General features: G+C 30.6%; 1 protein-coding gene across 1 annotated transcript in view; it reads right to left on the minus strand.

Annotated features, from left to right (window-relative positions):
• Nucleotides 1-752: 752 nt before the first annotated feature.
• LOC142323896 (uncharacterized) overlaps nucleotides 753-18,137 on the minus strand; it is a 255,617-nt gene continuing 238,232 nt past the window's right edge. Inside the window, exons 10-12 of the mRNA XM_075364229.1 lie at nucleotides 5,390-5,549; nucleotides 2,888-3,117; nucleotides 753-2,065 (exon numbers count right to left, since the gene is read on the minus strand). Coding sequence (XP_075220344.1) covers nucleotides 1,654-2,065; nucleotides 2,888-3,117; nucleotides 5,390-5,549 — 802 coding nt within the window. The 3' untranslated portion in view covers nucleotides 753-1,653. The remainder of the gene's footprint in view (nucleotides 2,066-2,887; nucleotides 3,118-5,389; nucleotides 5,550-18,137) is intronic.

Raw genomic sequence — 18,137 nt, forward strand, 5'->3', positions numbered from 1 at the left:
TTCTAATCAGTCTTATAATTTATTTATGTTTATACTGTAAATACAAAATAAGTACATTAACTTACATTGAAGAAATAACATACTTCATAAATTAATATGTAATCACATAAAGTGTACAATCAATCCAACTTATATGATCAACGTAATGTACACTGACATAAAGTAAAATTCAACCCTTAAATTACAAAATATTTATTGCATTCATATATTTCATAACTTATTTGAGGACATAATAGGTCTGTTTTTAAATGATATTTTATTACATTTAAAAAATACTGTTACCTGAAATCTTTACTTAAATTATTTCAATACTTTCTTTTTACTACATTTAAAAATACTGCTAGCTAAATTAACCTTTTTTTTTTTTTCCTGTTTAGCCTCCGGTACTACCGTTTAGATAATACTTCAGAGGATGAATGAGGATGATATGTATGAGTGTAAATGAAGTGTAGTCTTGTACATTCTCAGTTCGACCATTCCTGAGATGTGTGGTTAATTGAAACCCAACCACCAAAGAACACCGGTATCCACGATCTAGCATTCAAATCCATGTAAAAATAACTGGCTTTACCAGTTATTTGACGCGTTCACCACTAGACCAACCCGGCGGGTCTAGCTAAATTAACCTAACTTTAGTTTATTTTACCTAATCTAAAACTGAAACTACTTTCATAACTTGATCAACATATTATATAACTAAAGAACAGTTTTATACAGTTACAAGATAAAAAAGCAAATAATGATGGCATAAAGCTTACATTTTTGCTGTAATGAACTGTTAATTACTATATTTATTAAATTACTTTGATAATAAGTTATTTAAATTGATCGAGACAAGAGCTGATTGGAAGGTATCATCACATGTGAAAATAGGGTGAAAATATTTAACATAGGTTTACCAAGAATTTCAGGAAATAAATGCAATTATTTAAGAACTTATTTATAAATAAGTGAACTTATTGTACTTATACACTTATAAGGACTTTGGGACAATGACTGACTTCATTAATGTTGCAAGAAATGATCAAAAATCAAAATTGTTAAGATCACATAAGAAAATAACATTAAAACTCAACAAGTTTATAATTATGGTTGAAAGTGTTACAAGTCTAAAAAAAATTAAGGTTGTGACTTTACTGATCTTCATGGTGGAGTGGTATCACATCCATCACTCATCCAGATGGTTCTGTGTTTGAATCCTCATTGCAATTGACATGTTGTCTCATGGTTTAAATCTTCATACTTAATTTCCTCTAGTAAATTAGTATCAAAAAGGGTACTTTCCCAGAAAACCGTGCCCCAAGTCACTCCCACCTAGCCCCAGAAAAAATTTCAGGCAAATGTTTATTTTTTCTGTGATATTTAAAATTTACAGCCAGATAAAGACTGTGAGATATGAATGATATCTAGAAACCCAAACCTAAACACTGAAGAAAGAATCTTGATCATAATAATACAAAATTGTTGGTAATGAAGTAACCATGAGTCAAAGTATTCTAAGGTTTTTCCAATATATTTTTTAATGTACTGGAAAAATCTTTAATTTTTTTTATTTAAATGAAAGGGTTTTAGATTATTTACTCTAAAAAAGTCAATTTCTTGTTTTAAAATTATTATTGAAAATAGCAAAAAAAAGTTAATTTTCTCTAAGAACTATTTCTTTTTCCCATCTTGTGGTGGTAATAGTTCAATTGTTGATTCACTAATAACAATAAATTCTCTTTCTGTATCAGTTGGTGGAAGTAACATAACTGAATCACTTAAGTTAATATTAGTTGTCGTAGTTCTAGCAGGTAAATTTTCAAAGAATAAGGGTCGTTCTGATGAACATAGAAAATGATCAGCCGGTGAAAAAAATGGTACTCCACTATCATAACTATCAAGTGCATCATCAGATGGTAACTGAATGTATATTATTTCATCACTCGGTTCAGCCACTGTTACTGCAGAAATTGGATCTTCTTGACGATTAGCAACTGATGCCAATGTTGGATTTGAAAGATAGTTTTTGTTGGCTGTTTCTGTGACAACATTCTGAACTTGATTTCTATCATCTCCATTATTTCTATAAAATAAAAAAGAAACCATTAATATCAAAGTAACGAAAAGAAAATTCAATGTTTACCAGTTACAAAAACATTACCCTTTTTTTAAAATGATATATGATATCTATGCCTTTATCTCTCAAGAAAATAACAAATTACTATAACATTCTTATATGAATGATTGCATATAATGATAAGATTTAAAGAAACAAGATGTACTAAAATATCTTGTAAAGGCTAATATTAAAGTTTAAACTGAAAATTAGAGAGCAGCATCAGAAAATAATATATTTCAAATAAATATAGGATGATTGAACAAATTTAATGAAATACACAGTAAAATGTTTATATTGATTTAAAGAGAAAACAATGTATATAGTTTTTATCAAGGCTAAATTAAAAATTTAACATATTAATAATACAGTTTTACAAGGTATACATTTTTTTTTTACCTAAAACAATGCTGATAAAAATTATCAGTTTCATTAATGTTACAGATGTATTATTACAATTATATGAAAAAAGATCAATTGGTAAACCTCAAAACAGTTATCAGATAAATGGCAATATCAAAAATGTATTGGTATGGAGTGATGTGTTGTCGAAATGCAGTATATAGAATAGAATGAATATTTAAGAAGAAATAATAGCAAATGAAGGAAGATGGAGAACAGTCATCAGCCTTCCTAATCACATAATTGCTGGAATGTAACAAAGAAGAAAACAAGAAAAAGAATCATAGATAATTAATTGATGATGAAGAAAAGTACTAGAATCAATAAGTAGGGATATATTAGAAGAAAAATTACTATTATAAAGGTCTTGTAGTATCAACATATTACCTGGAAGTTGGTGCTAAAATTGTCTCTCTATTCTGAGGATCTTCACTTGAATGGTATAAACCAGTTACGTAAGCTGCTGCTAAAGAGACATTTTTATTGTGTTCCAGTACAAGATGAGTACGAAAGTCTTTGTTAGAATTACTTGTATATTGACAATTTTCTTCATTGCAAGTATACAAACATCTACCGGGATGTTTCTTTGTTAATAAAACATGTTTTCTTAGATTTTCCTGAAATTAAAAAGTAGTATATAAGCAATTGTCAAATAATGGTTTTATAATTTTAAGGTATAATTATCAATAAATGATTTTAAAATTAGATTGAAGTTAAAATTTAAAAAAAAATATACATTAAGAATACTCAGATTAATATAAAAATTAAGTTAATTTTACGTGTTCTTAATTATAAATTCATACGAAGATGAAAAAGTTGGAAAATCAATGATATAAACTTTAGAACGTAACTAAGAACTTAATTCTTGAAGATGTTTATGTTAAAGTATTATTTCTTTCACATAACATTTTCTTGATTTTTATACCATTGGAAATAGTTTCTCTGATAGGTACAGGTTCATATGCCAATAATCATTTTACAATTATAAATTTTTGGAGATAAAAATCGGTTGTCTAATTTTTGTTTGGTGCTGGTATGAATGATTTATGTCAATCGATTTTTTATAAATATTAAACATTTTAACATATCCATACATTTATATCTATGAATATGTGATACTTTCTAGAAAACAAAATACACACTTACTCCTAAAAAAATAACAATATTCACCATTCTGACCCCCATAGGGGAAGACATCTGCCTTGTGACAATCCGGATCGCCACACCAACCCTTCCATTCCAACAATATTCACCACCCTCCCTCCGTTTCTAACCCTGATGGGCTTTACCAGAGGTCGTCTTTTAAACCCTCTAGGCTTTATAAGTCAACACAGCCATCAGTTTAGCCTCTGATGCAGTCAGTCAGGATGCCACTGATGCAAATGCCTTGGTGGAGATTTCCATCAGTGTATTTACACCAACTTATTTACGAAGACAATAGTCTTCGTATGACCTCTTCCAACCACGACCACCTACCATAACTTACAACCCTCAACTATCAAATTAACCAATTCATGGAAGTGTGATCCTGTGCCTTCCTCTAACACCAAAGGTTTCACACAAAAACTTTTCCTCTATCTAACTTCAACTGGACTATGTACTCAGATCATTGCTTGATTGAGTCTTTAAATACCAAAAATAGTATCCACATACCCAGTAAACAAGTGTTGATTGCAACATCCTGACCCCTGTACGGGAAGATACCCTCTGCCACCCCCTCTGTTCCTAGGCCTTATGGGCTTTACCAGAGGTCATGTTTGAAACCTCGACTTTTGACACAATCCAGTCTGCCTCAGCCAGGATGCCACCGACACAAATGCCACAACTGACATTCCCATAGGTGTACTACTATTTAATGAACTCAAAACAATTTACATCTTACACAGTCTTAAGTAAGACTGAAAGGACTTAACTAAACAAAGGAACTGAATTAACTACCTACTGTTGATCACAACAACAATAATTTTATGCTACAATTCAAATTATTCAAAGTCCTCTTGATTTACTTAAAGATCAAGAAACAAATTCATAAATTTAATAAGCCTCTAATGAAAACATACCCTATTTCTCTCTGCTTTGGTCCGCTTTTGGGAGCGAGGTCAATGCCGACACCCTCCCACACCGCAGCCCGATCACAGAGTACAATATTCACCAGACAACACAACTATTTTTGAGTTGTATAACATAATACCTTAAGCCCTTTTTCTATTTCAATTTTTGTTTTTAATAAATTACTTAAGTGGATTAAAAGATCTTCTAATCAGTTCATTTAAAATTAAATTAATTAAAAGATTACCTTTTATAAAAACTATACTAATCTTTACTAAATAAAGAACTAAAGATAGGAACAACAATTAATAATGTTAACTATTTAAACTAGTGAAGGGTTTGTAGCTGGAAAAATTAATTGTGCAAGAATAAATAACATTTTAAATGACAAAAGGTGTTTAAAATAACAAATCAATAGTTTGGGTTGAAATGAAAAAGAACTAGATAAGATGGTAAGCTGTCTTTTTCAACTTGATGGTTCCAAAACACTGGACTATCTTAGGCTCTACAAAAAAACTAATATCCTTATTTAGTCATATGTTACTTTAACACATAAGTATAAAAAGAAAATATAAGTAAGAAAAAAATGTCGATAGCCACAGCCATCTTTAATGTCCATATATCACTAAATTAGTGTTAGGTTCATTTTTTGCAATAGGTTTTGATTCTTATATTTAAAAGTGGCTAATGGTCATAATGATCGATGCAACTTAAAAAAATGTAACTTATATTACAAAAAAAAACCAAAGATGTAAATTATATTGCAGTACATAATAAAATAAAGTAAATTAGAATTAATTTATTTAATTTTAGAAAACATTCAAAATAATTAAAATATACCAAAAGATTACAGGTATATGAACAGTAAGGACAATGGTATGGTCTTGCTCCTGTATGGAGCCGTAAATGTCTTCTTAAATGTGAAGAAGTAGCGCCTTTAAAACCACAATGTTGACATCTATGCTCTCTACCAGCCATCCCAAGATGTTTTTTGCTGTGCCTAAAAAAAAAAAATTAATGATGAATTTGAATATTTAATATGTTTAATTCTCATATAATGGTTACTGAAATATTCCAGTTACACTATTTGTACAATAAAAATAGACATTAAAAATAGGGACCAGTGAAAATCTTTTTTAAAGTTTAATTTTACTCTAATCAAGATTCTAGAGAGTCCTAATGAACAGTATGGTTCACAAAGTAGTGAGAGAGACAGAAGAAGGTATATGAGATTTTTTTTGTTTACTTTATACGATAAAAAAAAATCTAAATTAATTACAATGTTTTAATTTTTCTATTTATTAGCCTCCCTTATATAAGTGTATTTCCTGTTATACTATTAATCTAATCCAATTAATTTTATAATAAAAGATCTTTAGTAAAAAAGGGACTTTAAACAAAAAATTTAACAAAAATTATTTTCATTTATTTGCATTTGTTTTCTTTACTGCATCATAAAAATTGGCACATATATAAATTATAAAAAAAGCTTCTTAAATTGTTTTTTTTTTTTTTTGGAAATAACTCTTTATGGTGATTTTAGTAAAAAAATTATATATAACATTTTTTTAATAAATCTTAATTAAAAAATTAGTCTGCATTTAAAAAAAATTATATTTATAATAAAAGTTTTTTTTTCAATTATGTTAAAATTTTTATTACAAAAATAAAATATGTGATAATTTATTTTAAAAGATTATGCTTGATTAGTTTAATTTAGGCAATTACACACAATCAGCTTGAGTTTATCTGACGTACAAAATTTCTAAGAATAAACAATAAAAAAGGCAGATCAACACAATACTATTTTCCTAAAATTATTGTTACAACTATTAAATTTGGCGTAAACTAATAATAGCAATAAAAAAAAAAAAAATACTTGTATTTACTAAGATATCGCTTTTTTTAAAGCATGATAATACTGTAATAGTTGGATTAGTACTGACAAGTGTGTAAAGTGAGAGAATAAATGCACTATAAAACCTATCTCCGTGGCGGAGTGGTAGCGGATCAACCTTTCATCCGGAGGTCCCGGGTTCGAATCTTGGTCAGGCATGGAATCATGGAATTCCATTTGCTACAAACTTCCATTTTCATATTATCAAGCACAAGCTTCTTCGGAAGCTTCTATGGTGAATTAATTCATCAGTCAAATTCTTTACATTAGTAAAAAAAAACCTGTATGATTAAAATAACCAGGTATTTTCTTCAAATTTCTTCCTATAAATTTATTTAACAGGTCATAATATTTCTTTATTTTTAATTAAAAAAAGGTATGTATGCATTTGTGTGTGTGTGTGTGTGTGTGTGTGTGTGTGCGCGCGCGCGCGCGCGTATTTGTAATGGAAGAGAAAGAGTTGGTTAACATCGACATTCCTTTCTAAACTGGTTTGATATGACTCATATCCTTAAATACTGTCATCAGTTGGAATTGAAAATGGAATATTTTCACAACAATCATATTTTATATTTATAAAAAAAAAATAACATTAATTTTGCATAATTAAAAATAAAAATAATATATCAAACTTTCAATTCATTTAAATTTTATTTCGTCTTGCAAAATTCCCACAAATGTTATATGAATAATTGAATATATAATGTGACGGTAATTGATATACCACATACACCTCAGATAAAACATTCCTATCGTGTTGTAGTTACCGGTACTTTTTATTCAACATAGGATATTTTTAAAAATATCAGAATGTACGTTTAGACATGGAAGTATATAGTTTACGTCATGAGAAAAATATTTGATTAATCCATCACGTAAACTTTATAACTGGAACTCGTCTTAAAAATATGCCGAATTAAATTTAAAAAGCTGACAACAAAGTTGTTATACTTTTCTTTATTGTGGTTATTTATTCTTATATAGTGAAAAATAATGATATATACATGAAAGAAGGTTAAAAAATTCAAAAGATCTAAATTTTTTATTCTTTTCTGCTTCCCGCCCTCAAAATCACCTCCCAAGAAATTCTTTTTATTAGACAAAAATAATCTGAAAGTTCATTTAAATTAAAAATTTTATTGCAATATTATTAAAAGTATGAATAAACTAAAAAAAATCGATATTTCTAAATTTTGATCGGCTCCCCCCCAAAACTGCTCCAAAGTATTTTTTTGGGCCACTTGCACTACGTCTTTGCTTAGAAAGACAAAAAAATTCGGTTAAAACCATGCAATAAATAAAAAGATAGATTTTTTAGATTTTTGAGGTAGGAAAGAATTTAGGGACTAAATTTTTTTAAACGGTAAGATAAGCACGTACTCATATTTACAAAGTTTTGAGAACACTGACCCCAAAGAAACTATCTACCCCGCTCGGAGATATTGATTCCAAACTTTTACCAACGAATTGTCCCATACACACGAGTCTCTGGGTCAAATTATATCAAAACCGGTTTATTCATCATTTTCATTTACGTAAACAAGTTAATAAGCTTCAGACGCGTCAATGCATATACATACATACGAGCATTACCCTCCCCCACTTTTTTTTTAGTTTTTGGGGGTTCCTGAGTCAATAAATATCGATAAATGTAAAAGAAAACACATACCCCGTTTTTTGATTACTTTCTTTCTTGCAGCATAGCTCTACAGCTATGGAAATTAAAAATTAAAATAATAGTATATGTAAAAAATCCTGTCTTTTATGTTTGAAAATAAATTTCAAACTCTGTTTATATATTTTTTATGTTTGAGAATTAAATTCTCTAGTAATTTTGCTTAAAAGCTCTATGTGTTTATTACCTATTTAACAAAGTTATTGTACGTCAAACATAAAAAATAGGAGTCTAACCAATTTATTGGTTTTAACCCCAAATTTCCCAAAAACTACTGCAAATTAGGTTCTGGGACCTATTCTATTTGCTTTTTCATATCAAAAACCATAAGAAATCATTAATTTTGCCCCTTAATTAACTTCCTACAAATGTTAGTACTACCTGATTTCACCGGGGTAAGTGAAATCCGAGCGAAATCTTTTACTAACCGTAACTCGCAAACGAAGCACATTGGGGCATATGTTTCTATGAACTTTTTCCATTATCTTCACAAGTAGAATAGGTTATGAAAGCCCCGGGAGAATTCGTGATACACTTTTCATATTATTCAAATAAGATATTGATAGTTTTTTGCGCATATTTAGAATTAAGATTGTTGTCAATACTGATGGATTTATTCTCAATCTTGGTAGATTTAAGCACAAAGTCAAATTTCTGGGTGTTTTATTTGATGAGAAGTTCTCTTTGGATGATTGTATTAATTTCGTTTGTAACAAAATCAAGCTACACTGTTTTGCTATGAAATGCCTTAATAAAACGCGCTAAGCTTATTATTTAAATATTTATTATGCCTACATATATTCTCATATAAATATAATGTGTTATCTCTTGGGGCTCCCTCAAAAAGTAAGAGAGTGTTTTTAAGAAAATAACCTGTAGCCTTTAAGTGTGAATCGTGTAGACCTATATTTAGTAGATTAAATATTTTAATTTATCCTTGAGTTTATATTTATAAATAAGCAATGTTACTAGAAAGAATGTTTATTTATTTTTAAAAAATTAACAATATCCACCTTTACCAAACCAAACAACGAAACTGTTTTCGTATAACTCAACACATACTTTATTTCGGATACAAGAAAGGGGCTTATTATAGCTTCCATCGCCAATCTTAATAAATTTCCGTTCCACTTGAAAAATCTTCTCACCAATTTTAAAATGCAATTAAAATATTTTCTTTTACGTAAACAATATTACTCTGTCGAGGAATTTTTACATAATACTAATTAAAAAACACAACAAAAGATACATGTTTATTTGCATCTCGCTCAATATTACTTGCTAAAAATTGCTAAAAATAATTTTCATTAGCAATTTTTGAATTGTGTATTACTTTGTAGTAATGTTTAATATTTAATGTATTTACCTTTTTATTATTTCATGTATATGTAATTAAATAATTAATATAGATAGACTTTTATTTGGGAAGTAAAATTACTAAAGATGGACGAAGCAGGAGCGATATAAAATGCCGAATAGCACAAGCTAAACGAGCCTTCAGTAAGAAATATAATTTGTTTACATCAAAAATGAATTTAAATGTCAGGAAAAGATTTTTGAAAGTGTATGTTTGGAGTGTCGCTTTATATGGAAGTGAAACTTGGACAATCGGAGTATCTGAGAAGAAAAGATTAGAAGCTTTTGAAATGTGGTGCTATAGGAGAATGTTAAAAATCAGATGGGTGGATAAAGTGACAAATGAAGAGGTATTGCGGCAAATAGATGAAGAAAGAAGCATTTGGAAGAATATAGTTAAAAGAAGAGACAGACTTATAGGCCACATACTAAGGCATCCTGGAATAGTCGCTTTAATATTGGAAGGACAGGTAGAAGGGAAAAATTGTGTAGGCAGGCCACGTTTGGAGTATGTAAAACAAATTGTTGGGGATGTAGGATGTAGAGGGTATACTGAAATGAAACGACTAGCACTAGATAGGGAATCTTGGAGAGCTGCATCAAACCAGTCAAATGACTGAAGACAAAAAAAAAAAAAAAAAAAAGATAGACTTTAAACACATTAATTTTTTATCTTATAATTTTTTTTATATTTATAATTTATCTTATATTGATGTGATCTGTATAATGTATTTTTACGTTCCGATCAAATAAAGATTTATTTAATTATACATTTGTTTGATATTGCATCCTATTTGACAAATCAACAAAGTTACATTTTGTAATCGAAAAAGTTAATTTTATGTGTATACGAGTAGAAGGGGGTATGTATTTGTATAATGATTATGTTCTGTGTGATATAATATATTGCAACCATTCTGTGATTTACTTACTGAAGATGATATCAAACACAAATGAAAACGCTTAGATTAGTATAAATATTTTAATTTTCAGAATCATTATTCTACATTTTTGCAAACGAATTTAATAAATCGAAACTTTCTAAAAGTATGAAATTTTAATGTCAGTATATAAATATTGAAAGCGCGACAGAAGAGACTCACGACATTATTGAACTAAGCAGTACATTGCATTTTTTAAGAAGGATAACTTCAAAAAGTGTTCTTTGGTGGTTGGGTTTCAATTAACCATACGTTTTAGGAATGATCGGTCTGAATTTGTTCAAAACTGCACATTTACCGGTACAGTTACATTACACTGATAAGTCGCTAATGAATGACTTTAAATGTTGATGCGACTAAAAACAGAAGAAATAAAGTAAAAGTAAAGTTTTTTAATTAGATTAAACCATGGTAAATTGTGATAATACCAATATAATAAAAAGCTATATGTTGAATATCGTAATCTACTATTGCGTAATAATACAGTATTTTATGCAGATAATTAGATTGTAGATAAATAAATGAGTAAACAATAAAATAGAACAAAGTTTTGTGCAAATAAAAGTTAAATGTTAAATTCATGACTTTGTTTCAGTTTCATACTGTTTTATAACTGACACACATTCACATATAAATATGTGTACATATAATCGTACATATGCGAAGTGATAGTTAAATAAGGGTAATAGTAACACCATGATGCAGGTTACTCGGTACACTTAGAAAAATAACTTCTTATACGCTTTCAGTAGGATTAATTTAGGTTGGCCGATGGATGACGCAATATGTGAAAAGTTAACTGTAATTTTCGAAAACTGTAATTTTTGCAAGCACTCTAAATTTATATAATAAAAATCGACTGAACCAATGAGGCAGAATATGACATGTAATTTTATTCGGGCTAATTTTAATATTTCGTTTATTTTTACATTTAGCACTAGAATTTTGATGGAAGTTTGTCGGTAATTTGTAATCGTCATTACTGGCCATACTATTTTATTTCAACTACATACTAAAAGTAAGCTACTATACTAACTTATTTTTCAGATATTTTAGAAATAATATACGGGTTATTAAAAAAAAAAAATGAACCGATTTCATAACTTAATATTTTATTAAGGAAAAATAATACAAAATTCTTACCAAATCGCATCTATTCTACTCATAATCAAGTATCATTTCCTGTTTTACAAGTGTTTAATGCGACCACCAGAATCAGCACGGACAACATGAAGGCGATAAGAGAATTCATTCTCGACGCGTAGCAACATGATTCACTGAGTTGATCGCAGATGATATTCGATGTTTAAGGTCGTCGATATTTGTGGATAGCGGTGAACGAAAAACAAAATTTTTAACATATACTCACAAGAAAAAAAGTCACATACGGTTAAATCTGGAGATCTCGCAGGACAAGCATAAAGAATAGATCTTGTGAACCGTTTCGACCAATCCATCGTCAGGGCACTTTTTCGTTAAAAAAAGCTTGAACCATCAGGTGCCAGTGAGGGGGTACTCAAACTAGTTGTAAAATGAAGTCATGTAAATATGCTTACAGTAACTGGGAGAGCCAGTTTTGGAGCATGTTGAGAAATGTTTCTCCTGTAACGGTGTTTCCCTCGAAGAAAAAGGGACCGTAAACCTTGTCCTTGCGCACTGTACACAACACATTCACATTTCGAGAATCTTTCTCTTGCTCAACTGTTACATGTAGGGGTTCCAATCCCCAGATACGAACATTATGACGATCGACTGTGACATATAAATGAAAGGTCGCTTCATCAGTAAAAGTTAAACGTTAAATCAAGGTTTCGTCTTCCATTTTCTCCAGCATCGATTCGCAAAATTCCAATCGCTTCCTTTTGTCGTTATAGGAAAGTGCTTGAACCAGCTGCAGCCTGTATAGTTTCTTATGTAGACGTCTTTTTATGTCGGTTGATGTTTTATGTAGTCTTATGTAGTCGGTTGAGGAATTGTAAGCTGACGGCTAGCTCGAAATCTGGACTTATGTGGGCTACGCTGAATTCCAAACTCGTGGTCGTCCTGGACGTTTTCCTTTAGACACCCAGTCTCCTCAAACTGTCGAAACTAACGTCAGATGTTCTTCGGAGAGGGCGGATTAATGTCGAATCGTCTTCGAAAAGCACGCTGAACTGTGACCACCGAATTTGTTTTCGCGAACTCGAGAACACAGAACGCCTTTTGTTGCTGATTCGCCATTTTGAGGTCACCATACCTAGCGCGCTAATGCGGTAATTATTTTGAAACTTAGAAGCATACTCTTTCAAATATCTGTGACATTTTATAACGGTTCTATTGAATTGAAAAAGTGTGTCTTGAAATTGGTTCATTCTTTTCCAATAACCCTAATTTTTTAAATATTTAGCGAAAAATTGCCGATCTCCGTGGAGGAGTGGTAGCGTCTTAGCCTTTCATCCGAATGTCCCATTCGAATTCCGGTCAGGCATGGCATTTTTCATTCGCCATATGGAAAGTTGCACTTCAATGTTCCCATGTACAAACTTCTTTGTAAACCTTTGTAGGGAATTAATTCATCAGGAAAAAAATTAATGACAAAAACGTTCATTGTGTATGGAGCGTCAATTTAGTGATATGGAGAGCTGAAAGGCCTAGAACATCCGCAAAACTATAAAATGTATCGGCACCATATTTTACGTACGATTTTAATAAAATTCATCTCCTCCTATAAAATTGTGAAATAATTCACTGAGATAATTACTAACCAGCGAATTGCTAAGTGCTCACCGTTCGAATAATCTTCTCAGTGAATTTGGGACAAGCTTAGTCGAGCGGTTAACTGAATAACTGGTATGAATGTGTAGGTCTATTATTTTACATGTGCTATAGTAATCTATACGCCTATAAGAAAAAAATTTAAAAAGATATTCTGCTGGTGAAAACTTTCTTAGAATTAAAAATGTTTTAAATTGTCATACCTATGATTTCTTCTTCTGTCTCTTCTAAAACCTGATTTCATTTTTACGTCGGTAATTATTCAACTGTCCAATTTTTATGAAACAAAAACCACAATTCAGGATAAGTCAGAATACTCTCCGAATCTTCCAGATTATTTCAAAATGTATCTGTGTTTGAACAAAGATGCTATTTCTTCTAACCCAAAAATTTACGTACCTACGATTAACAATAATATAAAAAAATTGTATATAAAGTTCCTTTTTTCGTTAGGAAATAAATACTTGGACAAACTTTCTCAGACACGAATAAATAACGCAGTCTATAAATATACAAGTTTATTTATAGAGAAATATTTTGTCGTTTAAATTAAGATCGAAAATATAAGATGCCACAAACCGATCACCCGTCTGCAGAGAGCTTAACGATACAGTGTAATGGATAATAAAGAAAATCATTTTAAAATAACAAATTGGTAAAATAACGTTAAATTGTATTATTTTAAAGAAGACAATTTTTTAAATAATTATTTTTTTTAAAGAAAGGTTCGTTTAGCTTCTTAAGGAGGTAATAGAATCAAGTCAATCAACAACAGATTGGTGTCACTAGATTTTTTCTCATTCATAAGTTGTTTAATATTACAAAAACCAAATAAGCTGTTATTTTTGTGTAGAAACTGATAAATTTTTAAGAAATAAAATATTTTATAAAACACTAATTATTAAATCTTCTTGTTGGTTAAAATAAAATAAATGATTTAAGACTAAAGGATGTCGTAATAAAGCTATCTGTAAAGAAGTTCTTCACTAGCGTATCAGTTAAAGTTGGATAGAAGTACAAAAAATACAGTACTTGGAAAGTACAGGCAGGAATAAAGCTTATCAGCCGATAAAGTACTTGAGAGAAATATTATCGATTACATCATTTTAGAACGAAATAACAAATTACAAACAAAAATTTTACTGAAAAAAAAATATTTTTGATTATAATTTTTTCCCCGTAATCTTTTCAATTATATAAAATCGAGCATGCCTTTCATATTTAATTAGAAACTAGTAAATATTGGGGTTTTATTTTGTTGTATCTCTTTGATGAGATGGGTATAGTGTTGATTTAAGGCTAAAATCAAAGACGTTAAAGAACAGTTTTCGTAGCACGCATAACCTTAAAATGTTTTCCTATCTTTCCGTCTGACCGCGCCACTAGCAAAAATGGAGACACCTGAACAGAAAGTCTTTTGTGTTTTGCAATTTGCTAGATATGAATCTGTAGTTATAGTTTAACGTACGTTCAGTAGAAAGTTTATTCATAATCCTCCAAGTGATAATAACATCCGTCGGTTGAAACCACCGAATGTCTATGTTAAGGGCAATGTCTATGTCTATGTACGCGACAACCGAGGGTGTCTGAGAAAAATGTTGAACGTGCCGGGGAGTTTTTCTATTAAGAAGGCTAGCTGCGAACTAGCAGTACCTGTTGTGACGGTTTGGAATGTTTTAAGAAAACGTTTATTATGCGTCCGTACCATTTACAGCAGTTACTGTCTTTGAAGCCTACCGCCTTCGCTGTGCCCGTCTTCGCAATTGAAATATTGCAGCATGAAGGTAACGACTTTTTTGATCGTATTGTGTTTAGGGATGAGTCAATATTTCATTTTAATGGAAGATTTAATACACATATATCCGTATCTGGGGTCAGAAAATCCTCATTTACTCTTACAATGCGAAAGAGGCTGCTCAAAATCAAATGTTTTCTGTTCAAAATTCCAGCAAGTTTACGGGTTATACTTTTTCGCTAAACCAAGTATAACAAACGTTGTTTGTTAGGATATGGCTCTTTCGTCGTTTCCCGGTTGTATCAGAGAATTTTACCTCGATGCACCTCATCACCGGCATAACTCTGCACAGGATCGGTTGAATGCTGTATTCCCAAACGCTGTATCGGTAGGCATGGATCCGATGCAGAACTTTCTTTCTGTGGCCACCAAGCTCACCATGTAAATTTTCCTTCGGTGTTTTATAGTGGATATTGTGTATGTGCCCCCACTACTTACTGGTCTACCTGATTTGAGGTACAGGATTGAAGCACCTGTTACCTTCATTACTCCAGGTATGCTGGTTAAAGTACGGGATATACACTCCTATCCGTTGGACGAAAGGTGGTCACATTGAAAATATGTAAGGAAATACTGTAAGAGTTACTTTTTCATTTTATTTCTAATCATTATTCTAAGTGAAAGTTAACTAAATAACTTTAAAATCCTGACATTTTTGAACACCTGTATAAAAAAATCTGATGTGGGCACTACATGGCTTCCTTATACGCCTATTGAATTACATTTACACATTTTTTGCTATATTTCATTTAAACTTATTTCATTTGAAAGTGAGATACGATCCTCAAATTCTTTAATAAGGTGGACAGTTACAAAATTGCATTCTGGTGGACACCACATTGCATCACATTTGTTTGTGGTGTCCGCATCAGCATTTTATATTAATCTTGTTTCACGTCGCTCAAGTAGTTATGTGGTGTAAGTGAGAACGTGTCGGATCCGTAACCATGCAGACATCGGTTCGAATCCGACTTCATATACATTAAAAAGTATATGTATATGAAGTCGTAAACTTATTTATTAAAATTTAAATATATAGATTTATTAAAAACTAGCCGACCCGGCAATGCTTGGCTATTGCTAGATTTGAGTATATACATAGGTTAAATGAACACAACTGAAAGTTTAATAAAACATTAACAAAATGAACATTACGGAACTTCAAATTATTAACCTTCCATATTTAGCCTTCTCCTCTCTCTGATTTCCCCCAGTTCCCTTTCCATTTTAATTTTTACCATATCCACTTCTCAATTCCCCATTTCCCCACTTTCCCTTTCCTTCCATATTCCTCTTTCCCCCTTTTCATTTTTATTTTTTCTCCTTTCTTCTTTCCATTTCCTTTTCCCGTTTTCCACTTTTTTCTTTTTTCCATTTTCCCCTCTTCCCTTATAATTTTTCGACTTTTACCTTTCTTCCTTTTTTCCCCGCGCGTAAATCGGTCCAGTAGTTTTTTAGGCTGTAGCAAACACACATATTGGAAACATTGGAATGGAATCGTAAGTATTTATTATAGCATGTGTTGCTTTTACGTCCAACAGATAGCGCTGTTTTTAAAAAAAAAGCATGTTTTTACCTATCGTAGGTGTGACATCTTAGGTATATAAAAACACGCGCGTATTCGAATGCAACGTTGTATGAAAATTTCAAAACAATCTGTGAAGAACCTTAAGAGATTTAAGATTTTGAACAAACGAACATTTACATTTTTAACCTCTGTAAAAATCTTTGAATTAAAATTAAAAGCACATCAAATTTTATTTCACTAATAACTTACGATTTTCTTTTAATATTTATTTTCAATCGGAGGTTAATAATTATTAATAAATCAAATATTTCATTAATTAAAATTTCACTTGGCTGTAACTCTGGAACCAATGAAAATAAGTACCACTTATGATATATGGTTGAAAAGCTCTCAATGAGGGTTTATGACTGCAGTTAAAGAGAAAATCCAAAATCAAACGAATTATTAATAAATATCAACCTCTGAATAAAAATTTGCTATAAATAATATTCAATAATAATAATAATAACAATAAAAATAAAAAAAAATGAAAAGATATCAGAAGTAATTAATGAAATAAAATTGTATGTACTTTTAATTTTATAAATATGTATATATGCCATTAAATAGGCGAAAAAGGAAGTCATGTAGTGTCCACAACAGATTTTTTATTATATTTTTTAAATTTCATTTCACCTCAATTCGCATTTTGAATATTTTCTTTAGAAAATGGTTCTTATGAAGTGTCCTGAAGCTGTTCAATGGTATTTATGAAATAGAAAGTTAATTAGTTTATTTCAACAATAGTCATTTTTTGTTTAATACCCGGTGATTCATAAAGGAACTTGACAATGTTAAAAGCATATAAAAATTTAGAGATAACTTACAGATTCGTTTGAGGTCTCATTTCACAACAAATTACATCAAGTTTTGACTCACGTAGTTTACAATATTAAATTCGGCCACCAGTGCTGTCAATAATGTTATTAAAAATTAATACATTTACTGACGCCGAACCTGCTCGCTGTGTGTTTTGATTTCACGATTTGCAGTCAGCAACTACAGTTCAACGTAATTTTCGTAAAGAGTACGATTTACTCTTCGCACCAAACCTTCATTGAGACAGTTTTTGTACCCTAAACAAACAAAGACTGTACGGCCTGTTCTTCTTACAGGAAGCAACCATAAATGGTATCGCTTACAAGATTAAAAATTTTCTAATTCCTCAATTAGACGATGATAACCAACACGGACATCACTACTAACAGCAAGACGGGACACCACCTCATTACCGCCTAGAAGTCTGAGATTTTCTTGATACTCGATTTCCAGGTCGGTGGGTTAGTTGTGAAGGTCCAATTGTGTAGTCATATCGTTCCCCAGATTTTTTCTTGTGAGGTTTCATTAAAGAACGGGTTTATTTACCAACTTTGCCTGCTCATCTTGTTGAGCTAAGACTTCGAATTAACGCCGCAACTGGAGAGGTAATACCCTACTTGCTGGCTACAGTTTGGAATGAAATCGACTTCAGATGGGATATATGTCGCATTACAAATGGAAGCCATAACGAACCAAAGTGATGATTGTGTGACAAAATTGATGTGTTTTTCTATGAAATGAGTACTCAAACGAATCTGTAAGTTATCTAAATAATTTTTTATAA

The sequence above is a fragment of the Lycorma delicatula genome, chromosome 4, assembly GCF_047948215.1.
Source record: "Lycorma delicatula isolate Av1 chromosome 4, ASM4794821v1, whole genome shotgun sequence".
NCBI classification, from domain to species: Eukaryota; Metazoa; Arthropoda; class Insecta; order Hemiptera; family Fulgoridae; genus Lycorma; species Lycorma delicatula.